Source organism: Trachurus japonicus, chromosome 12, assembly GCF_045865225.1.
Source record: "Trachurus japonicus isolate A0001 chromosome 12, Traja_1.0".
In the NCBI taxonomy this organism is placed as follows: domain Eukaryota; kingdom Metazoa; phylum Chordata; class Actinopteri; order Carangiformes; family Carangidae; genus Trachurus; species Trachurus japonicus.
This window is the reverse complement of record NC_140918.1, coordinates 15200907-15225396: the sequence shown is the minus strand read 5'-3', so window position 1 is coordinate 15225396 and position 24490 is coordinate 15200907. Positions and strand designations below refer to the sequence as shown.

The window sequence follows — 24490 nt, the reverse complement described above, 5'->3', positions numbered from 1 at the left end:
TGAGTCAAGCCCGGTCCTCGCAGCTTAATTATGATTGGCAAGCAGGAAGCCTATGCAATTAACCTCTCTTTGTCCAGTCCAAGTTTCCTCTGGACAGGACAGAAAAGTATAGAACCTGCTGTTGGTTTCCCTTATGGACATTCAACATTTCAAAAAAACAGAAACCTCTTTCACCAAGGGGGAACATTTAAGACTTGTATATTTCTCCTTTTTAGTTTTTGATCTTGTATTAAATGAACTGTTTGACTTTTGGGAAAATACGCTTATTCACTTTCTTGCCAACAGTTATATGATACAAGGATATATGTGCCAGACTATTTTTTTTTCTGTGGCGCAGTAACTTCCTGGAGTCTCAGCTAGTTGCCTGGCAACTTCAGGTGACGTCAAAGGCGACAAAACCAGCATTGTCGTCCGAAGGTGAATAAGAATATTTCCCCAAAAAGTTAAACTGTTCCTTTAAGAGATGTTAGTCAGGTAAAAGATTTAAATCACACCAGTTATGTCTTTAATTTCCTTATTCACCTTATTCCTGGTTACACCCAAACCTAATGCTGTATGCTCTTTCTCAGGTTATATAATAAGGCACTTACATGTATCCACTTAGTTTGAGCCAAAGCATAAAACAGACATTAGACATTAGATAAACAAAACTAAATCTATGTGGACATTTACTTAACGCTGTACTCCTTCATTGCTACTGTGCCTGTTTGTTGATCTTGGCTGCCGGTCATCTTTAGTCACCTGTTGACCGGAGAGGAGGGAGCAACGGTTCCCAGAAGTTGCGCTGTGCTGGGGATGTAGATGACTCAAACTTCTTGTTTTCCTAAATGTCTGACATACAGCGAACACAATGATGCGGCTGTGGTGAATGATGATCATTTTCTGTTGCCTGGCTTGGTTTCTCTTTAAAACAGCAGCTCCAGTGGTGGTCCCTTTTGGAAATGTGTATTTCAGTCAAAGAATTTGGAGAATGCCGAGCCGACTGATTCTCGTCTATACTATACAGAACAACTTGGAGAAAGCTGGTCCAAGTTTTACTAAACCAATAAGAATAGTGTTTTGCCAATGGCAGTAAGGTTGCTGGATTAAATTAAATTTGGAAGGAGGCCATAGCGGTGAAAATCCATCATAATCCTTGGCTTCAAAAATGCAGTGCGAAAGCTGTTGTGTGCAAATGTCTGATGGTATGTGGAGGCAAGTCTCTTTGAAAATCAACACTACGTGACTGGGTTTTGGAGCAAAATGTTTTATATTAAATCATTTTATTTTTCTGTGTCAGGAAAACATCTGACTTGTATGTGTGGAATAGGCCCTGAAGACATTTAATTTGAATCAACATGTTTATCGGTCAAAGTGCTTTTGGCTTTGCTTCTAGATAAGCCGGGCTCGTCTTTAAAGGAGACCTGTGCTCTAACTTTTAGGGCGATAGGTCACAGCGTCATTTCACGCTGTGCTTCTGGGCAGAAATTCAACTAGTGGTTTCAGTTTAGGGTGTTTTATAATCACATTTGGCTTTCTGCTCAAAAATCCACTTCTGTTACGGGGTTTTTCTTCTCCCCCTCTGTGTGGCCTTCCATCGACAAGCATGGACTTGCATGTTCCTGTGCGGGAAGGTCCATATTGCAGTTAAAGCAGTGTGTGTGGTTTGTAAATGGCTCCTATTCGCATCCATCTGTTTTTTTTTTTTTTTTCAGAACACATTGTTCTGACAAAGCTGATTTTTACTGGCTGGAGTTGTTGCAAAGCTTCACATCGTTCGTTAGGACACAATTGATTCCATGTGCACAGAGGCTGCAGAGCTCTTATCGTGGCCTACGTGGCTAATGTATAAAGAGGAGAGCGCTTCTTTATATTCACCAAAGACGCATTGGTTGGGTGAGAAGTGTCGCTGTCATGGGATGCTAATTTATTTTGTGGACTTCATGGTGAAAAATTCGAGAAATCTATAGAGACAAGAAATGCTTCGGGTGCAGCAGTTATTCTCACAGATGTGAAAATCGGGGTGATGATGTGGCTGTCGTGAACGTGTCACGCACCTAAACCTCCCTCTGTCTTTTTCTTTCTTCTTCTTCTTCTTCAGCTACCCAGAGAACGGCGTGGTGGAGATGCGACCGGTGCATGTGCGGCCACGTGCCCGGACCCTCCTGCGGTGGGACCAGCTCCAGGTCGGCATGCACGTGATGGTCAACTACAATATGGAGACGCCGGATGAGAGGGGCTTCTGGTTCGATGCTGAGGTTCAAATCCTCAACCAAGCCTCTCGCACCAGCAAGGAGCTCCGAGTCAAGATCCTCCTCGGGTGAGGATCCCTCAGCTCGGTTGGGAGGGGTGATGATGCGTTGGGCCGAGGGGGGGGACGATTGCTCTTTTTATTCTCTTCATTAAAATATCTGCTCGACGTGTGATGTGTGACTCCCTTACACTTGTCTGTAACGCTCTCAATAACACATCTTTACTTCCTCCTCTGGTCTCCTGTTCTTTTGCTTTCACCTCTCTTTCTCTCTCTCTCTGTCTTGTTGTCTTCTCTGCCTTTCTCTCTCTGTGTCTCTCGCCCTCTGTCCAGGGGTCCCGGAGATGTGATCGGGGATTGTAAGGTTCAGTTTCTGGATGAAATTTACCAGATGGAGAAACCAGGAGCTCGTGCCCTCTCAGCATCTGATGGACAGTTTAAACGTACGCACCGAGCTGCACACAGTCTGACAAACATAATGGTGGCAAAAGCTTAAAGGGATAGTTCACCCAAAATTCAAATTTCACTCATTATCTACTCACCCTCATGTCGACTAAGGGCTGGGAGAATTTTCAGAGTCCTCCGTGCCTTGTCTGAGTTACGGGGGGGTCCGCGCAGCAGTATTTGTCCATGTAATGGTTGTGAATGGTGCTCACTTTTCTTCATCCAAAAAGACACGCCAAAAAACATCCAAATACCTCCATACTGCTCGTCTGTAATGTCCCTCTTGTATTAGAAATTGTTCCGAAAAAAATTAAATAAGTCTATATTTTAAGCTTGTTTGTAGCGGAAGCTCCCAGTGTCTCAGTTCACTGCTCTTCCTGTGTCTTTGCACTGACCGGCAGAACAATTTCTCATGTCGGGGCTTCAATACAAGAGGGACATTACAGACGAGCAGTATGGAGGTATTTGGATGTTTTTTGGCGTGTCTTTTTGGATGAAGAAAAGTGAGCACCATTCACAACCATTACATGGAAAAAAACTGCTGCGCGGACCCCCCCGTAACTCCGAGAGGACTCTGAAAATTCTCCCAGCCCTTAGTCGACATGAGGGTGAGTAGATAATGAGTGAAATTTGAATTTTGGGTGAACTATCCCTTTAATAAGGTATATTTTAGCAATGATTTACCCTGTGTGTGTGTGTGTGTGTCTGTCTCTCTTCATTGCTCATGTATCAGGGAAGAGCGGGCCCGAGTGTAAGCACTGCAAGGCCGACCCCGACGCCGAGTGTCGCTTCTGCTCCTGCTGCGTGTGCGGCGGGAAGCAGGACGCTCACATGCAGCTGCTGTGCGACGAGTGCAACATGGCGTTCCACATCTACTGCCTCAACCCGCCGCTGGCCACCATCCCGGATGACGAGGACTGGTGAGGGAGACTGTTGCCGAGCAATTAGCCACGAGATCCTGTGATACACAGTAAATTAAGAAGGCTTATTAATGATGCTTTGTATGAGCTGAAGTGCATTAAAGGAGCAGTTAAGTGGTGACTGAGGTTGAAGTCAATAGAAGATAATGACAATCTGCAGTCACAGGTGTGAGTTTATGTAACGCAGCGGCTTTGAATGTGTCGCTGCCAATGACAAAGTGTAAATAACTGTTTTTTTGGCAGTTACTACGGCTGCTGAGAGGAAGATTCCCTCCAACCACCTCTGTCTCCAGCATCGTGTGTTGCAGAAAAAGCTCAATACAACATTTATATATTTTTTGCCACATTCTATAATCAATATAACATAACATTTTAGTTTAAACATGTCAGACTTATTTTGAACCATAAAATTATTATCTTTTGAATAAGAATTTTTATGACATGGATTTTCTTGTTTAAAAATTCTTAAAATAAATTATATATATTATTATCTTGTGCTGTATCATTCTGCATGTTGAAGGTCAACCAAGTTAAAAACAAAACAAACAAAACATTTCTGAGTGGACAGCAACTTAAAGGTCATACAAGGTATTTGTATGACCTTCCCTGTCTTCAAAATATTAGCAGTTCCTCTGCTTTTGCTACGATTTGTGTTTTACCCAAACAAGTCGACCATATTAAGATTATTGGTTTTTTTTATCAACAAAAAAAAGATAGTTATCTTAGTCCCAAAGTGTAAACTGTTCCTCTTACATCAAGAAAACTCACACATTTCCAATAGGTAGCTGCAGTACAATGATTTAGTCTAAATCTCAAGTTTGATGGAAACGCTGATATCCTTCAGAATAAATATCAGAGTGAGGGGTCTGGTGTAATATGTGATGTGTTTTGTTGAATAGAAACAACATATTAATATAAAATAAGTTATTTTTCAATTTGCATCAGGGAAAAGATAGATGGATTGTAGATGCTAAAGATCAGCATCTCCACCTTATTTTCAAACAGTTAGTTGTTATCATGACACTCACACACCTTTACAGAAATGATTGATTCCCTCTCACTCTGCCAGGTACTGTCCCACCTGTAAGAACGACACCAGTGAGGTCGTGAAGGCAGGAGAGAAGCTCAAAGCCAGCAAGAAGAAAGCCAAGATGCCTTCAGCAACAACTGAGAGTCAAAGGGACTGGGGAAAGGTGAGAGGGGGGGGGGCGGCCTCAGGTTCATGCCCGGCGGGTGGAGCAGCAGTCGGTTAGGCCGCCTGGGCAGAGAGAGTACCGGCTAATTGTAAAATATGAAAATAAGTTTGTGTCAAAAGATTGTTGATCCATTGTGTTCTGCAGAGGCCTGCTGTTGATGAGATGCCAAGATAATACAAAAATGCCTCAGTCTCTTGTTCTGGGCTCGTGTAGGCTCAAGTGGGAATTTCTTTTTATCTTCCACCAATCAGCTCTGCACTGTGAGACTTTTCTGCAGCTAGCAATCAGTTAAAATATTCATCACAACACAACTTCTTTTTCTTTTTGTTTGGGAATGACATTTCCACTTTTTTTTTGTCTGTTTTCAAAACAATACAAAGGCATCAAGTGGCTATTTGAGCGTACGACACATCAGGACACCACATATTGAAAAAGTAATTTACAAGACAAAAAAAAAAGACCTCTTCTTCAGGGGTTATGTTCAGCTTCCTCGATTTTAATTTTATCCCACCCTTTTCCTCCAAACTGGCTGATCCTTCATTGTATTTCTGTGTTAAATATTTAATCGTGTTGTGCTTTATCCCAGATAAATGGTTTGTTTCATCTTGAGAGATTTGTCTGCACCTCTTTTGAAGCTCTTTCGGATTTTGCCTGAGAACACCAGCGCTCGTTCTCTCAGATCAGTTGATGAGATCAAAAGTATTTTTTGATCCAGTTGCCGTTTCCTCACATCTACTTAGCTTTAGATCGCGCTCCTGGAGTTGAGGAATGAAGCTGGCCTAAGTTAGAGCACTTCCACATGCCTAAATATTGATGCATTATTGACTAAAACATGACTCATGAACACATGGTTCTCCTCCTCCTTTCATGCTATCATGGTGGTAGAGGGCACAGGCCAAAACTGACATTCAGACTTTTTTACTTTAAGCTCTAGTCACTGAGGCAGAAAATGCAACAGGAAGACAGCTGACATGTATTTAAAATTTGTTTTAAAAAGCATCTGTTTTAAGCATACTGTTAAATATTTTCCTCAAAAATCTCCTCGGAGTCTTCTCATGGCAACACTTTGAGATATTGTGTGGCTGCTTTCCATCCTGGCCTGGCTGTCTCCCTGACGCTCTGCTCCATGGTGTAATGTGAACAATGCCATTAAGCATGACTTAGCCACTTTCCTGGAACTGCCAACGGAAAATAACTCCTTTCTTTACCAGAATGCTCCCTTTCTCTGTGGACTAATTGAAAACAGTCTGGCTTGTGTGTTTGGGCACATTTAAGTGCTGTGACTCACAGCATTTATACTCGACTTTCACATTATCGCAATTTTTTTCTTACTTTTTTGTACTCTCCCTTTTGATGTCCAGTGCTCTCCCTGAATGGGATCCTTTGTCCTCAAAATTTGATCTTAAGATTTAGCCAAAATTCCCACAACTATCATCACCTCATCCTTAAACACTACAGATCTGTGATTTAAAGGCATTTCCATACATGTTGTCTGCATTTAATGATATTTTTTATCATGTTTTAGATGACTTGTCCTCTGTCTTGATGTGTTTGCAGGGTATGGCTTGTGTGGGGCGTACTAAAGAATGCACAATTGTTCCTTCAAACCACTATGGACCCATACCTGGTGTTCCTGTTGGAACCACCTGGAAATTCAGAGTACAGGTTAGCGTTTCAGAGCATTTCTTATTCCTTCAATCTCCTCTGATTGTCGATAGAGTCAAGAAATTAACCAAGTTTCCCATCTAACGTTTTATTTGCTGTCAGTAAATGTCGTTGTGTTGGCATTTTATTTCTCAGCGTGATTTAAAAATGCTTTTATCCCTTCAGGTGAGCGAGGCAGGTGTTCACAGGCCACATGTCGGCGGCATCCACGGGCGCAGTAACGACGGCTCCTACTCCCTGGTGTTGGCTGGGGGCTTTGAAGATGAAGTGGTGGGTTGTTTGTATTTTGTTTGTGGAGAGGTTTCATAGCTTGTTTGTTTCCTTTTTTTATTACTTGAGGTCACTTATGATTGATTTCTGTGATCTGCCGTAGGACCGGGGGGATGAGTTCACCTACACAGGCAGCGGGGGTCGTGACCTCTCAGGAAACAAGCGCATCGGAGAGCACTCTTTTGACCAGACCCTGACCCACATGAATAGGTATGACACTTCAAGACGTTTTTAGAAGCCCATAGAAAGGTCTTCTGTAATCTCTGCTAGTTGAAGCTCAGATGGTTAAACGCACGATTAAATAATAATACTCAAGTGATGCATGATCTGAAAATCATCACCTCCCAGGGCACGAAATCAAATGGGCCTCATTTAATCTAATTATGCTTCTTTTGAGGAAGTCATTCTAAAAAGGTAAAGCTCAAAGATTGTTTTACTGTTTTTTTTGTTTTGTTTTTCTAAATAAACAAGCTTAAGGGATTAACTTCTTAAAAGCAACTGATAACTTATTCATTAACATCACTAATCCTCGGACAGACTTGGCTAAAACAAATCTCTTTTTTTCTCCTGGAAACTTGACTTGCTGCAGGGCATTGGCCTTAAACTGCGATGCACCTCTGAACGACAAAGACGGAGCAGAGTCCAGGAACTGGCGGGCGGGAAAGCCGGTCAGGGTGGTTCGCAGTTCCAAAGGTCGACGTATCAGCAAATACGCTCCTGAGGAGGGAAACCGCTACGATGGGATTTACAAGGTATAAACAGGGTTTTCTTGTTTTTGCTGGAGGTTGTTAAAGGGATAGTTCACCCAAAATTCAAATTTCCCTCATGTCGACTAAGGGCTGGGAGAAGTTTCAGAGTCCTCCGTGCCTTCTCTGAGTTACAGCGGGGCTCCGTGCAGCACTGCATGTCCATATGACGGTTGAGAACGGGGCTCACTTTTCTTCGTCCAAAAAGACACACCAAAAAACATCCAAATACCTCCATAGTGCTCGTCTGTAATGTCCCTCTTGTATTGAAGCCCCAACATGATAAATTGTTCTGAAAAAAATTAAATAAGTATTATGTTTTAAGCTTAAGCTCCCAGTGTTGCTGTGCCGGAATCTTGCGCGATTTTTTTGCGGAGCCGTGACCTGGGTGTCAATGCAAATCGCGCGAGATTTGGACGGACCAGGAAGAGCAGTGCTGGGAGCTTCCGCTACAAACAAGCTTAAAATATTTACTTATTTAATTTTTTTTTGAACAATTTCTCATGTTGGGGCTTCAATACAAGAGGGACATTACAGACGAGCACTATGGAGGTATTTGGATGTTTTTTGGTGTGTCTTTTTGGACGAAGAAAAGTGAGCCCCGTTCTCAACCGTAATATGGACATGCAGTGCTGCACAGAGCCCCCTGTAACTCAGAGAAGGCACGGAGAACTCTGAAACTTCTCCCAGCCCTTAGTCGACATGAGGGTGAGTAGATAATGAGTGAAATTTGAATTTTGGGTGAACTATCCCTTTAACCAACCAATCAACCAACTAATTAAAGTGAAGCCTATCACAAATGTGAATTGAACATATAGGGAAGACAATCAATCCCCGAATCCTACAAATGTAATTTACCTCATGCTTCCAACACTGACTGTAGAGACTGAACCTCTCTTCTTTTGACCTGCTTCAAAAGATTGAAAAAACACTTCAGAGTTCAATGTATTTACACACTGGTCACGTGTGTATTCAAGGTGGTAAAGTACTGGCCGGAGATCGGAAAGTGTGGTTACCTGGTGTGGCGGTACCTGTTGAGACGGGACGACATGGAACCGGCACCGTGGACACCTGAAGGACTGGAGCGGATCAAGAAACTGGGCCTTGCAGTTCAGGTTAGACTGTGAGTGTGTGTTTGTGTGTGAACTTCACTGTATAGACACTTTAGTATTTGAAACCTCTGTTTAGACACTGTATTTATTTACATACAGTATACAAGCTGTTCATGCAGTGTGCTTTTCTTGCTTTGTGCCAAAGGCTGGTGTGAAAATCACTTGTTATTTCCTGTTTGTTGACAGTCGTCTTTCCCCCATGTGTCTGCAGTACCCACCAGGCTACTTGGCGGCCATGGCAAACAAAACAAAGAAGGAGGCCTGCGCCAGACCTGGTCGCGGCGGCCGGACCAAGCACTATCCCGGGAGGGGCAGGCCCCGGAGACAACGCAAGATAAAGGAGAAAGAGGAGAACGAGGAGGAGGAGGAGGTGGGGGACATGATGGCGCCAGTGGCCAGCATGGAAGAAGAGGAGCCGCAAAGTAACGGAGAGCAGAAGACAACCGGAGAGAGTGGTGGGTGCTTTCACAGTTGAAGCTCAGAGCAGGTCAGACATGGTTTGTGAGAAGAGGACAGGTGAGAACAGCCTGAGCATGTAAATAAACCACATTTGTTGCTAAAAAAGAAAACGCTTCATCAGGATTGTGTTCTCCTGAGGCGCGCAGCATAGTAAATCTTTAATATTCATGCTGTTGTAGCTCCTTTTTCTTAAGTCTCACATGTGTGTCTACAGCAGAGCCGTCACCAGCAGCAGAGCCTCCGTCTAAACGGGTGAAGATAGAGGAGACCTTCCAGCTGTCAGAGCAGCAGCAGCAGTTGATCCGAGAGGACACAGCCAACAAGAAACTCTGGGATGAAGCCATGGAACACCTTAAAGAGGGGCCGGTATGAGTCCCAGTACAACACCACACAAAAAATATAGTCTTTCACAGAGCATCTCACACACACAGATAGATCCCAAAGAATGGTGCTGATACTGGTCTTTAGATCTTAACTGCCTGAGTCAGTTTCCTTTTGATTTCTCTCGCTTCCAGATGAATCAGTCACAGTTTTTGTTTAGCAGGGATAGATCTTGGTTTATACAGTACAAGTATCACTGTCATATCTCTGAAAGGACAAGATTGTAATGATACTTTTATTCCTTTCACGTTGTTTCTGTCCTTTTTAACTTATGAAGAACTTCCTGCGCAAGATGGAGCAGATCTTCATGTGCGTGTGCTGCCAGGAGCTGGCCTTCCAACCCATCACCACCGTCTGCACACACAATGTTTGCAAGGTCAGTAACCGGGTGAGCGTGTGTGTGTGTGTGTGTGTGTAACTACAGCTATTCAGAATCCCTGTTGCAGTGGCGTTTGCGTGTGAACATGTCCCGCCACCCTCTCCCTTCCCTCCTCAGACTTGTCTCCAGCGGTCGTTCCGAGCGAAGGTGTACACCTGCCCCGCCTGCCGCCACGACCTGGGCAAGGACTACGTCATGACCCAAAACAAGACGCTTCAGTTGCTGCTCGACCAGTTCTTTCCCGGCTACAGCAAGGGCCGGTGAGGTCGGAAAAAAGAAAAAAAAAATCACATTTCTAAGTAGAAAACGTACATACACGCACACAAGCATCCATTCTGTGCACCCGCGTATACCGTCAAGTACCTAGAGCTCCACTTTAAAATGCATTGCGCACACATACTGTACTTACCCACGGGCAAATGTATATTGCATATACAGCCATTTACTATGTATACAATCATTCATACACAAACAACCTCAGTAGGGACTGACCTCATCTGTTGAACTTGGACTGTCTCCATTAACATCACCAGCCTGAAATTCAACCAAGGACATTTTTTAACCTCCCTACTCCTGCCACAAAAACGCACAAAAAGGAGCCCCGACTCTCGCACCCACTCGCCATCTCAAGATCTTAGCTCATTTTCTATTTTGCCCTTCCACTGTGTTGTCCACAGGTTACGTAAAAAAAACAACAACTGACACACGGCACACCGTTACGTGCATACTTCTGCCCAGCGGTATCTTCAGATCATTAGATCCCTGCCAACCTGTGTTCATTTTTTATGTACCATGTATGCAGTTTTACACCAAAATGCTGAGCTGAGTGTTTTGACTCCGCTGGCAAGTAAAGGTGCTAGGATAAACAGTGATGTAGGCACAGCAGGACTGGCAAATTCACAAGGTTACCGAAGACACACAGACGAGGTAACTCAGCCCTGTACAACAAGATCACTGAGCATGAGACGGCCACTGAGCGGACATTAAATATGCCAAGCTACAATTAGAAGAGAAAAAAAAGTCAAGAATCGATATGTATGTATATATAAAACAAAGCACATACGTTTTTTGTGACCTCGGAGCACTTTATTACTGACATTTACAGCGGACTTGTTTAGTATTTTAATCAGGATCAGCGTTTGTTAGCATCCTGCTAGCTGCTCACGACACTTGGAATAACGCCATCGCCACGCCATGAGCTAATAAAGAGGAAAAGGAACTGTCTCACCGGGGGCAAAGTGTCAGAGCGTTTTCAGAGAACAGAAATTGGCAGCTGTGTCCAGTTTGTTTTAGTGGAGGGTGGGGGTGGGGGGGGGGTGTTGGACGATAATCTGGCTCCAGTAGAGCTGCCACTTCACACCATTTAGTGAACACAACAATGAGCAACAGGCATCGACTCTCTCCTTGGATTTTACATGGAGCATGTATTAAATAGACGTACCAAAGACATGGAGAAAAGCTTCAGAAATCGGCTTTTAAAAAGTCATTTGTGTTGCGTAATCACACTTAGAAATAAACTATTTGTCAAACAAGACCGTACCAAATCATCATCATTCTTTAGCAAGGCACTTTTCCAAGCAGCTAATAATAAAAGTATAAGATAAACAAGGACGTGCTACTGACTCTCCCCCATGAGTGTTATTGAAACCTCTAACACTGTTGATACTAGTTATAAATAATTAACATAAAAACATTTCTCCACCCGTGAATGAAGCTCTCACATCAGTATGTTTTCACATGTTCTGCCATTCTTGGTTTCACTTCCTCAGTCTGATGAAATTGACTGAACTGTCCTCACACACACATCGTCTGGTATTTAATTTGTCTACCAGAGAAACACTGCAATGATGTAATTATAAATGAACGATTTACACAAGATGACACAAAGATTTAGTGCTCTGAAAACGTTTGAAAAGCACCAACTGCGCTGCTCGCACAGCCATTTACATGACGCCTGAAAGGGCACACTGTGGTCGTCCTGGGTGTTACCAAGCAACCACAATCAAGCAGGACTTTACACAAAGATGGTTAGCATATATCTTGCAGACCAGATATTCATCCGCTATTGTTCTTCCCGGTAGACTCAGTGTAATGTTCACCGGAGAAACTAGTATTAACTAGTATTCAGAATGATCTGCTTCTCCGTTAAAAAACAAAATAGTAATAATCTGATGAGTGATTGCACAACCAGGATGATGTGAGTTGTGTTTTTTTATTTTGTCTTTTTTTTTGTCAAATGACATCCAGAAAATGGATGAGCTCTCTAATGAACACAATGGTAATGTGGCTCCACACCTGTGTAGTGCTCACCAATATACAGTGTGTAAGCTAGACAGAGATGCACTGTGCAAACAGTCTAATGTTGTCATGAGTTGTAATTGTCCTGACCTGTAAGACCACAGGAAACGGATAAGAGTGCCTTGTAGCTCTATGGTCTAAAAAAACTAAACAAAACAAAAAACTGACAAATACCAAAAGTTGGCATCCAATGTCCGGTCACTTTCCTAATGTTGTTAACTCATTCTTTAATCAGGAAGTTACTGAAAAAAGAATTGTTTTAGACATATTTCTTTTTAGTTCTTGTGCATCTGCTTCTTTTTTAGACAATGATAAACATTTCATTTCATAACTTCATTTTTTTAGAAAAGAGTTCAGATTTCTTATTGTGCATTTGCCTTGGGACTGAATAGCAAGTATTGTACAGACATACGGAAAAATAAAATACACATACACATCCATACATGGCACAAGTGGGAGCTTGTCAACATTGTGGGAGGTTTTCAGTGGCACTTATGTGAGAGCTGACCGATGTGCACTTGCATAACATAGCTTTATCAATGTGCTGTTGGACATTTCAATAGCTTGTGTCTTGCATTGCACTTGGATACAACAAGACACTGAATATATAATAAGAATGAAAAGTATCTTTATGTTCATGGTTATGTTTGAATTGTGTCACACACAGCACTCCAAAGTTGCAACTTTTCACACTGAATATTAAGGAGGCGTCAAATAAATAAATAGATTTGAGCCAAGTGGATTTTATTTTGATATTCTGGATCAGGCCGAGAGCGAACGCTTCTTCCGTCTTTTTTATGGTTTCCATGAGTTTACTGGCTGCATTAGTTGTTCAAGTTCAATGTGTCATTGACCAGTGTGAGGCGGCGTTGTGGGTGTGGCTTCAGTGCATCATCTAAAAAAACAGACGAATAAAGCTTGGCTAACACATTAATGTTGGTTTTCCTCAGATACAGCAGAAATTTAGCTGGAGACTTATTTCTAAACAGTTTGTAAGCTACATTGGTTAAAGCGAAAATCCCAAACAAGCCATGTTTTTGTATCTATTACTTTTTCTTAAATCTCGTGGGTTCAGACAAATCAAACTGCCCCGTTTAAAATGCACTTGGAAGCTTAACGTAAATCGAAAACCTTATTTTAATCACGCAACAATGTTTCCTTTTTACCTTCCTTTTTGTACTTTAGCATTAATATGTGACTCAAATGAGAGTTATATGCACTGCTGAATTGGTTTTTATTATACAGTCCATTTTCCAAGAGTTAAAATGTGTTTTTTCTACCTGGAGCAGCTAACAGAGATTTGCATCTATTCCAGTGCTAATATGGTACTTTAAAATGTCCAAGGTTGGCAGGTCTGATGGGAACTCAAACAAAAAAAGAAAAAAAACACATCCCATGGAGAGCACATAGCCGGCAGCAGAGCCTCTGCGCTGATCTGTGAATCAGGCCAGGGGTCACCTGGAGCGCTGGAGCTCAGATACGATATCCAAAAATTAGTTTCAACACTTTTATGAGTTGATTTTCGTGGGGAAAATGTAGCCCCCACCCCCCCCGTTCACCGACACCATCACATTCACCTGTAACAGCCTCCGAGGCAAAGCCATGTTTTTCTGTAGAGCTGAGACACCGACGGCTTCACATGAGGCTGTTTTTGTTCGTTTGTGGTGATGTCCTTGTTTCTGTTCAATCATTCAGGAGTTTTTGTTTTCTGTTTTTTATCAACAACATGCAAGTACAAAATGCTACTATGGTCTTTAAAGCTAACTGTGATGTGCATTACTTCCACTGTTGCTCAGTCTTGTTCAAAGATTCTTTTTCTTCCTGCATTGACTGGCAAAGCTAATAGCCCTCCGTTCTTTATCTGCTGTGACCTTCGCTCCCCCTCCTCTCCTCTCCTCTCCTCTCCCTCCGCTGTCTTCTGCTCTCCGTGAACCTACAGTACTAACAATTTTTAGACGTCTTGTGGACGCTTGGCTTCAGTGCTGTGTTGTTTTTTTTAATTTGATTTCTTATTGCACTCTATTGAAGAAAGAAAAAAAAAGTTTGAGAAGTCACTTTTAATTTTCCTAGAATGCTTATTACTATTATCTATGTCCGTACGCCATTTTTCTACCAGTTTAGTTGCTTCTCTTCTATTTTAATCATTAGTCATTTTTATGTGGCAGCCTCAAACATTTGCAGCGTACGCCAGTCTGAGGAGTTCCATTGCTTCATATTGTGATCTGAAATTTTATACATGTCATAATAATACTTGATATGTACCTATTAAATATTTGGATTCCAGAAAACAAAGCTTCTCCTCTTCTTTTTGCCCTGTGTATATTTTATGGGAATCTCCACAGCTTCCATAATAATGCAGTTGTGTCAATCACAGCCAACTAATCACTGTTTAATAAAGGATTAACAGCAGATTTACACTACTCACAAAAAGTTTGGGGTATTTGTCTTTCAGATTAAATTTCAGAATGCACTAAAACCTTTCCAGGTGAACTTAATTTGACCTTCTCTAAACTTTTAAATGAACATGTCCAACTGTTCAGTGTTTCAGTAACGTGCATTGCTGTTATTGTTCTCTACCAAGGTGCTAAACTGCAAAAAACACCCACCACTGTTGTTAGCTTTTGTTTCAATCAAGTATTTAAGATGAAGAAATAATCATTCCATACTCACAGTATACTTAAATGCCCTGTAGTGTTTACGGTTTTATAGTGTATTATTTTTTTTTAGATAAACATTGTGCTCTGTCTTGGCCATACGAAAGAACATGGAGGACATTAATCGTAAACCTTATTCACATGTCATCTGAGTATCATCTGTATCGTTAGCGTTCATTCGAGCACCAGGTGTTGTTCTCGCTCACCCACACAGGTGCTGAGTTATTTTACCTGATTACGATGACTCATGCTCAGGTAAGATGAGTCGCACTGGAAATTAATAACATGAGGTCACAAATCTTATTTTGAATCATTAAGTTCTACATCGAGCATCACCTTTCAAAACACATACACAAAGTGATCCTCTTGGGAAAATAGATAAAAATGTCAGCCATACAATTTCATAAAAGTATAATATTAATACCTGTAAAACAATATAAGGACTCTGTATCAGTTTGTGTAGCTACTGTGTTGCTCATCATTTGCCTGAAAACAACTGAAACCATATAAAAAATGACTCCTAGAATTCATTTCAGCAGTGTGTTTGTGTGATTGCACATCTCACACAGATTCATACCGCAGATGTAACTTGAAAGTCGGATTTATTTTCAATGTGTGGCTCAGAGTCCTGTGGAGCCTCCTGGTGGTATGAAGACACACAGCACCGTCTGGATGTCTGCCCTGCTGTTCTTTTATAAGTGACCTGATTTTCGTCACAGAGAACATTATGTTGGATACCAGTTGCATTGTTATTACACAAGGGGCTGTTAAATGTTTTATAGTCTTGTACTGGATTACATTATGTAGGTAAAACACAGGTGGTTTTATAGTAAACGTCTGCTCTAGATCGACATGCCATTACCTCACACAGAAAAATTATCTAGCGCAACCAGAGCAGTCATTTCAGTCCAGGATATATAACGGATTTCAAATTAAAAGAGGGGGAAAAAATAGCCTTTAAAAAACTTTTAATGCTTTGATTCACAAAAGCACAAATGAGCTTAAGTAAGGACAAAGACAGGACTGTTTATCTGTTTGTTTTATTATCACAGAAGCACAACAGGTACCACTATGCAGGTGAACAACAAACTCATAACTATCATGAAAAACAAGTTGAAAAGGAATGCTAATCCAAACAAAAAAAGAAAATAAAGAAAAATCCAATCACAGCAATAATTTTCAATCTCCAAAAACAAAACACTACAATATTGTCAGATACACATGGCAGAAAGAAGCAAAAAGCACTTTGGATTATTCACTTTCCTTTCACTTTGTACCAATACACTCATCATAGGATCTTGAACTTGAAACCGACACATGCAACAGCATTCATCTTTGCCACTCCCACCTCTAGTCTACATGGATTCACTATTCAGCAACGAAGTACCAATTATTGGGGCTGTCACTCAAAAGTAACCTTTCAAAGAAAATCCTAATACTTTAGAGAGGATATTAGTGCTACAAAAATGAAACTGGTCCCGTTGAAATGTATCCGTAATTCAGAGATAAACAAAATTGTGGGACTAATTTTTAAGTTATTATTGAGCCAATCAAAAGAAAGCTGGAGTACCCGAGTGTAAACCTGATGACCTTTTGTTGTACATTCAAGAAATGAAGAATCCTCCATCTTAATCTATCAGAAAAGGAAATAAAACAAAACAAAGACTCGACGAGAAACTGAAATTATATGAGAACTTAACTTAAATCTATGACGACTGCAATATGATTACAAGTCTGAAACAACAAAGGTTCCCTCCTTTTTAGGTGACAACATCAATTAATCTTGAATGAAAACAGTATATTAAAACACACAGATAGATGGTGGAAATAGGAGATGCACAGCTTACGTATTCCCTTGAACACAAAAAGCATAGGGGGAATGAATACTTGCATACAGAGAGGGCTACCGCAGAGGTTTAAACACAGACGCTGGAGTATGAGGGTAAGGCTGGGAGAGGATGGGAAAACATACAATGGGAAGAAAAAGGGGGGAAGCGAGGATGGGGTGGAGGGGCTGTCCGGAGAGCTACTCCTCGTCCGAGGAGTCCCTGTCAAAATTGTAGGCCATGAAGAAAACGTCGGGTCGAGGTGGGACGAGGGCATGGCCCGGTTTCACAATCTCAAAGCCCAGGAAACTGAACGTACGCACGAGTTTAGCTGGAGGAGGAAAGGGAGGAGAGACAAAACAAACAACTGTCAGTCAAAATAGAGATGTAAGAAATAATTATACGAGTTGTGTGGGTGTTGTGTGCTGGGAGAACGGGGCTGTTTGCAACATACCACGATCATCTCTGTTCTTGTAAAAGCAGACAAACACGCTAACGACTTTCAGATGTTCTTCAGCATACTCCAGGAGAGCCGCAAGACTGGAGAGAAAACACAACAGATTAGGTTAGAAAATGGAACATTTTATCATGCAGGCACACAAAAAAACACAAGAACAATGACTGAATCTGACCAAATCACTTGTTTATCCACAATTATGTGTGATTTTACAGATTTTCTTGGGCTATAACAAGCCAAACGCTGAGATAACGAGGGAAATCGAGGCCTGGAGGTCACAGCTGACTGCTCGCTTTTCCATTGCAAACACCTAAAGCTCGACTCGAGTGGAGCTTTCTCCTGTCCTCACCTCTCCTTGCTGCCTTCGGGAAGAGGGTCAAGAGGTATCTCCACATAGAGCGCGCTGCTGCTTAGGACAGCATCCCACTGTATTGCCTTGGTAACAGTGGGACGACTTTGGAAGTGGAGTATCCCAGGGCGACCATTCCCTGCTGGCTCCTCCGTTACAGTCAACTTTCGGTCCTGGAAAAATAAAACGGTAAACAACGCGTCAGAAAACAGCAGTGGATTATGGAAACATATCCATATCGTGTAAAGAGTGCGTTACTCTTTGGTATCCGTAAGAATTCAAATGGGATGGAAATGTGTGCAAAACAATAACACGCACACACCATGACCATGCAACTGTGGGTCAGAAAAGCAAATGAGCCGAGAGATGAACTGAAATCTGATGTGAGACAAGAAACCGGGGTGTGTTTAGTGACTGAATCAAATACGAGCCGGGTGTGCCTTTCTAGCTGCGTAAATAAACACATCGTCACATGACAGGAAATGTTTGCAGTGAAACACGGGAAGCTCCTACACTTGTGTGTGTGTGTGTGTGTGTGTTTGTGTGTTTCTAGACTTACTGAGTAGACCGGCCGAGCTGAAGGAGTGTGATCCCGTGTGCCATTCCCTCGCCCACCTGGGATCTTCAGGGGTGGGAGAGGGGCATCAGGAGCACCACAGAGGCCCCGGGCCGCGGGTACTACTACAGTGCAGGGACAGGCTGGAGGGGGGAGGGGCAGAGAGAGAGAAGACAGAGTCAGAACACAGAGAGGAACACTTTCTATCATTAAACGTGTACCATAAATGACTACGTATAGAAGATGACGCATATTTATAGTCTTTTCATGTCATTTTATATTACTACAACCTCAAATAAACGTCATGGGACTTTGAACTTCAACCAGCTTCACTGTGCCTAAAAGAACTGCGTGGGTTTGACATGGTGCAACAAGCTGCATGTATGTTTACTCTAATGAGAATACGTCTGAGAGCTCGTACGCCCTGTGCAGTCGCTAAAACATGATGTGCCACCGATAAGAAACTATAGTCTCATATTTCTTAATTATGTTAAACGTTTAATCATGGAAGATGCTCACATAAACAACATAAACATATGAAAGGACAAACTCTTCTGGCATCACATAGTGAACGCATTCTTTAGACTCAATCTTTGAGCTTTAGGGAAATTTATAAGAAACCACTTACTCATGTCTTATTTTAATAAAAGCAAAAACCGAGGCACTTATGCCATAGAACGATACGCTCATGTGGTTGCACTTCTCATTTATGACGATATCCTATTCTTGTTCCTGCTAAGTTTGAAAGTGCTTTTTGTGAGTTGCTCAGAAAAAAAAGTGCCAAATTAATATTCTGTTTGATATTTAAGTGCGTGGTCATGGAAACAAAATGTCTAATATGTTCTGTTTGGTTTTTATTAGCAATTAAATTTAACATCGTTCGATTCTGCTCACTGAAATAGCTTTTTCCAAGCAGTTAACTAAAAAATAAATAAAATAAAAAACACTACAGCTACTGACATTTAAGTGCTCAATCCACAACATGTGTTATAACAGCAGGTCTGGATGCTCATTCAGACCGCTTACAGTTTATACCCCCTCCCCAAAACAATGGTGCTGTGTATACAATGTTGTTAACAGTACTTTTAAGAGAGTGGTACACCAATGCAACAGGATGCGGTGGGAGGCAACCGACCCAAAATATTTGCTGTTAAAGCACAAACCCAGACTCCAATTCTTAAACTCAAGTTTCAGTGTAGTTTGTTCAAACGGTCGGTGACGTGCTTTGGGATGTCTTCAGAGCCGGTCTCTTGAAAAAAATATTTATCTGACGAGATTAACTTTATCCATGACAACAGAGGTATTTTCTGACATGTATTTATATATTTACAAAAAAGGGTTTGAAGGGATTAAACATGAATAAACATGTAGTGCAAACAGGCTTGTTTGTTGGCTGATGGTGAACATCATCAGGAGACAATCAGCTGCAACTGGCTTATTTCCATCTCAATCAAACAATTGTGATGTTCAAATTCTGATTTATTTTCATTCTCAATTTATCTGCCGATGAAAAATAACTACACAATGCCTTCGACGACTCACTGGATATTTGCAATCAGAAAAAGAATTAACTAAAATACTGAAAGGGTTGTTTGTTCATCCAATTAAAATAGGGGGGGGGGTTCTACTTTATGAGGCAAAACAAAACATTTAATTTTTGATTAATGTACAACTCAATACAGGATCTCTGGAGCTCAGCCAGAGTGACAATCAGGTTCTTGATACCCTATCTTACCAAGGCCAGATTTAGAAAGAGTCTTTGTTCTTGCAAACTTCTATGATTTAAGAAGAGGCCAGTGTATTTCTGAGACCTTCAATACAGCAGTTTAACAGTTTTCCCTTTGTCTGCATCTCTTGACACGATCTTGCCTCTGACTCATGACCTTGGTGTTATTAAGTGAGACCTTACATAGACAGATAAACCCAGATTATATTCAATCAACAGTATTTACCAAAGGTGGATTCACCAAAGATTAAAAAATTTCAAAAGGTGACCAAGAAAAATTAAAGGCACCTATGATTAATTAATTTCAAGTGTAACAGCAAAGGGTCAATGTGTCATTTTAATATATTTGGATGAATGGGGATGTTAATAATTATAATGAATTGAAATTATTTTTAGTATGCATAAAATGGGGAAGAGGTCCGAGTACTTCCTGGATGCGTTGTAGCTGGATGATAAATAATCTCTCGGTATGTACACCACAACCTGGTTAACCCTTTAAATGTCTTATTCGGGCCTATACTCGATTCTTAGTTTCTACAACCGAATATTTGCTTGAAACGTGAATATGAAAATAAAAAAAAATGTTTAAAAATATTACACTATTATTACAAACATTACAATGTCGTCGACAAACTCGGATGTATTTCAGTCATCTGTCTGTACATACCTCAGCATCGCTACGTACAGTTGAAACGTCGTCGGTCGTGAGGCCTAACTTACTGCGTTGACAAGTCAGTTGCGTAATAATCAATCTGACTCGGTTATGAGCTCACGAGACTAACGTGGCCAGAAACGTGTTCACCTGTCGACCTCACTGCCAGATGTGTGTGTTTTTTTTTCTTTAGCTCGGGGTTATTTATTCCGACATCCCTGGAGTCACAAACCCACCTACCGACCTAAGCCCGTTGTTTTTAAAAGGACTCAGACGCGACTGGGTGGAAAATAGCTAATCCTTTTCAATTTCCTGTCAATTTATGTTTTTTTGTTTTTTATCTTTGTCGTGGCAAATTCAACTTAATATGTCGTAACACCTCTTCACAAAGTGAGTTGATGTTATCTAAATTGACGCGTCGGTGTTAAATAGCGCAGTTAGCTTGAGTCGCGTAAGTTCGACGACATTCGTAGCTAATGTTGGCTAATTTCACGCTATTCCCGGAACCTCTTTGATATAAACAGCGGATAATTGTCCGTACTTCTCACATGACAGTTCATAAAATATTGTTATACTTTTGCTTTACTCAAAGTGTATCGCTGGACCCTCGGTGATTCGACGCATTTCGTAGGAAATACATTTAAACGTATTTTTACTTCCGCTTTTCCGTGGCTACTAGCTGCGTTAGCTTAGCCACCCATCCCCCACATCACAGTTAGCAGTTAGCCAGGTGATGTTTTTTTTTTTTATTATCGTTTACTTACTTTCCGATCATGTCACAGATTGGGTTACTTAAATCCGCCATGGTTGTAAAAGACTGTGGTTTTCCTTCTTTCTCGCGAGCAAAGCAATGACTGTTTAGGATCCGCTGGAGGTTGGATTTTACCATCCGGCCTCGGGTAGAGACTCGACGGGCTGACTGCTCTCGGCTCTGCTCTGCTAGGAAGTGATCGGTCCGGGAGCTGCGGCTGGTAGAAAAGAAGGGAGTTAAGTTACCCATACTGACTGCCACACGCTTCCGGTTTGCTTTAAAAAATAAAAGTCATGCCACATTACATTGATAACATGAAAATGTTCATTGGGTTTCATGTTTTCATCTTCAAAATCTATGGCTGAAGTGATATCGCTTAGCATTAGATAATGCAACCATCCTTTAATAATAGACAGAACTATGAGGCAACATTTAATTTCTAATAAAGAAAAAGAAGGAAAAAAAGGGGGAACTGAGTCATAAATCACCAATTAGTAGAATTTTGACAATATTTTGTTAATTCAACAACATGAAGATATAAATCTTGTTTTATGTCACTCACTCTCCCCATTAGCAGGAACATTTGCAGTATATTTTTTTTGTGATCAATTCTTTTTAGGTGGATTTACAATACACAGTAGTACTACACAGCACAGCTGCACATACACAAACAACACTGTATAAGGTTTCGACATCCACCACCCATTCGCACACTGCCACCCACTCAAGCCCCAACCCCACCACGATTCTCAGTTTGCAAGATATTTAAACATTTAAATTGTTTCACATCTTGTGATATAAAAAATCCAATATGCATTGACAATGGATAATATTTGTTAAAGCATACAACAAAGCTGTTCCAGAGTTGGGCCCATCTATTTATTTGCAGCATTTAAGGTGGACAGGACAGCATTAACAACAACCAGTGCTTTATTTTATGAACAAACCAGTAATCGAACGCAACTAATTCCTGATTGAACATAGGTGTGTCAAAGAACATAATGCCGTATGTTTATAATTTTAACGTTCCCATTTAAATTATTGACAAGTCAAAATGATCCATATTCCCCAAATTAGAAGAGTTGGGGTTAGGGTTAAAGTTAATAGAGACTTTTATTTTGAAAGCGGAAGACATTATTACAGTCACGCCCTAAATGAACTAACACGTACTTTGACCACTAATGCTAACAAGCTAACGCTAACCAGGAAAGCTAAAGGTGCTAAAGATCATGATCGTAATTTCACCCATGGAAATTGACTGGCCCTGACCTGTGACCAGATTAAATAGCAATAAACGCTGGTTCATATATCGAGTACCGACACTAAAATATGATCATGATGTTTATGCTTTATGTTTATTTAATGTCGAGACAAATTCAGACTCCTTGCCGTTTGTTGCCTCTAGCCAAGTCGAAGCCGAGCCTGAAAAACAAATAGCTGATGTTATGTTAGCCGCCGTTAGGCTAAAGGCTATGTGTGTTTACAGGGGGCGTCTAATGGAAAAGTACCAAGGACAGAGAAAAACTTTGAACAAAGACTCTAAAGATTTAGGGTTTCTTATTACTGAACTTTTATTGTCACCATGTTGCAACTCATGCTAAAAGGTTGTTACTGTTAAAAAAGAAAAGAAAAAGTATATTTGTTTATGTGTTGAAGTGTGTGCACTCCCAACACTGTAGGCTACTATTTAGGCCTACCGGTATTTATTTTGACTTTACCTGAGTTTCCTTTTACATTTATATCACACATCATTTATCTAATAAATATATTTAATTCAAATGTTAAATAGTTTATGATATGAATAATTATTATTGAGCATACTACCCACCAGTTCAGCACAAAAATCATTCAATGGGGGGGATTTTATAACACTTACAGTGAAGTCTTTCTATTTTAATAGTGTTGCTCAGATCCCTGTAGATTTATTCAAGTAACATTAAAGAAGTAGGAATTTTGCTTGTTATGTTGTAGGCCCTACACCTCACATGGTTTCTCATTATGGATTATTTCTTAGTGGTGCTACTTCTACTTAAACTATACAAATACTCTAACATATTTTGATATTGCTTGTAAATTTGGTATTAAGCATAGAATATCCTGTACCCAACCATTGTTTGTTGGTGTCAAATAGGTACCTAGATTAACTTCAAACTCAACTAACTAAAGCTACTAACTGCAATGGTGAGGTGGATGTGGGGGCAGGGGGTCTTAAAATGAGAAATGCCTACTTATTTTATTTATTTATTTACATATAGGCCTGGGGTGTAACAGCTTCCAAAGGGGCACTATTGAGCCATTTTGCCACAGCCATGTAGGAGACCCATATAGTATGTTAATTTTCTGCTTGATGTGTGGAAAGTTTCAGAGTTTTTGACTATGGTAAAAAAAAAAAAAAAAAGGCCAACCATTTGGTTAATAATAAAAGGAATGGCAAGGTTTCAAAAGGCCGTTTGCACCCTCCACTGCACTCAGGACCCAATTAACATGTGATAGAAAAAAAAAAAAAGATTAAGCAAGACTTTGAGAGGCATGGTGCCAGGTGAGAAGACAGTGTGCAGTGACTTACTGTCCACATGATGGCGACAAAGCAGCAGCACAGGCTCCAGTTGAACATTATGACGTTACTACAAGAATTGACATCAATTATGAATTTATTTATTTATTAATCAATTGACATTAATTAACTTGATGCATTTTTCAGTAACAAGTTACATAAAAAAGGTTAATTGCTTCAGTGTGGTTGCTCAGAGTTAGTCCAAAAACCTGAAAGTTTACCCATAGGAAATGTTGCACTATGAATGTTTATGAATCCAAAATAAATCCATATACAAAATTGTGATATATTATAATTGACACCTCTGGTTATCCTGCATCCTCATATGTCCACTGACTGCAGCCTCAAAAATATAATACAGTAAACTCCTCCAAAAATAGATGTTTATAAGCAGGGATGTTACGTTATGAAACTGAACTCAGATTTTAAGTGCTTGTATGTCCTTTTTTTTGGCTATAGCTACTTTATACAGTAGTCCTACTCTTCTACATTTCAAAAAAAGGAATAGCGTTCCCATAATGTGCATGAGGATACTTGTAATGGAATATTTTTCATTATAGGGGGGTTACATGACTTGTCTGTTGGACTGGATTGCATTACACTGGGAGTTCACTGAGTTCATGTTAAAGGGATAGTTTCACATTTCGGGAACCACACACTCTTTTGTATAAAATTTTACACCAGAAGATCATTTTGTCATTATGTCTATACTATACTAGCAACCAGTAAGTTAGCTTATCTTATCTTAGTAGCTACGACCGAATAAAGGGAGAAGCTAGTAGTAGCCTACAAACGTTATGGCATTCTCCAAGGCTAACAGATTTCACCTATCCTATAACCAGTAGGCTAAAGCTATATCAAACTA

General features: G+C 40.7%; 2 protein-coding genes across 3 annotated transcripts in view; one reads left to right on the top strand and one right to left on the bottom strand.

Annotated features, from left to right (window-relative positions):
* Positions 1-14392, top strand: part of uhrf2 (ubiquitin like with PHD and ring finger domains 2) — a 31640-nt gene extending 17248 nt beyond the window's left edge. The window contains exons 4-16 of one of the 2 annotated variants that reach the window (XM_085793420.1): positions 2081-2299; positions 2564-2673; positions 3408-3594; positions 4664-4787; positions 6348-6455; positions 6621-6725; positions 6829-6935; positions 7315-7477; positions 8449-8586; positions 8795-9038; positions 9260-9408; positions 9701-9799; positions 9920-14392. In XM_085793420.1, the coding sequence (XP_085649546.1) occupies positions 2081-2299; positions 2564-2673; positions 3408-3594; positions 4664-4787; positions 6348-6455; positions 6621-6725; positions 6829-6935; positions 7315-7477; positions 8449-8586; positions 8795-9038; positions 9260-9408; positions 9701-9799; positions 9920-10066 (1900 nt within the window). In that variant the 3' untranslated portion in view covers positions 10067-14392. Of the gene's footprint in view, positions 1-2080; positions 2300-2563; positions 2674-3407; positions 3595-4663; positions 4788-6347; positions 6456-6620; positions 6726-6828; positions 6936-7314; positions 7478-8448; positions 8595-8794; positions 9039-9259; positions 9409-9700; positions 9800-9919 lie in introns of those variants that run through there. The other variant, XM_085793421.1, reaches the window with a different exon arrangement.
* A 1388-nt stretch (positions 14393-15780) lies between these two features.
* Positions 15781-21268, bottom strand: oaz1b (ornithine decarboxylase antizyme 1b). The gene is given in 6 exon segments (XM_085793419.1): positions 15781-16911; positions 17035-17120; positions 17387-17559; positions 17946-18032; positions 18034-18085; positions 21085-21268. Coding segments are annotated over 6 exon segments (654 nt in total). The 5' UTR covers positions 21210-21268; the 3' UTR covers positions 15781-16780.
* Positions 21269-24490: the final 3222 nt, after the last annotated feature.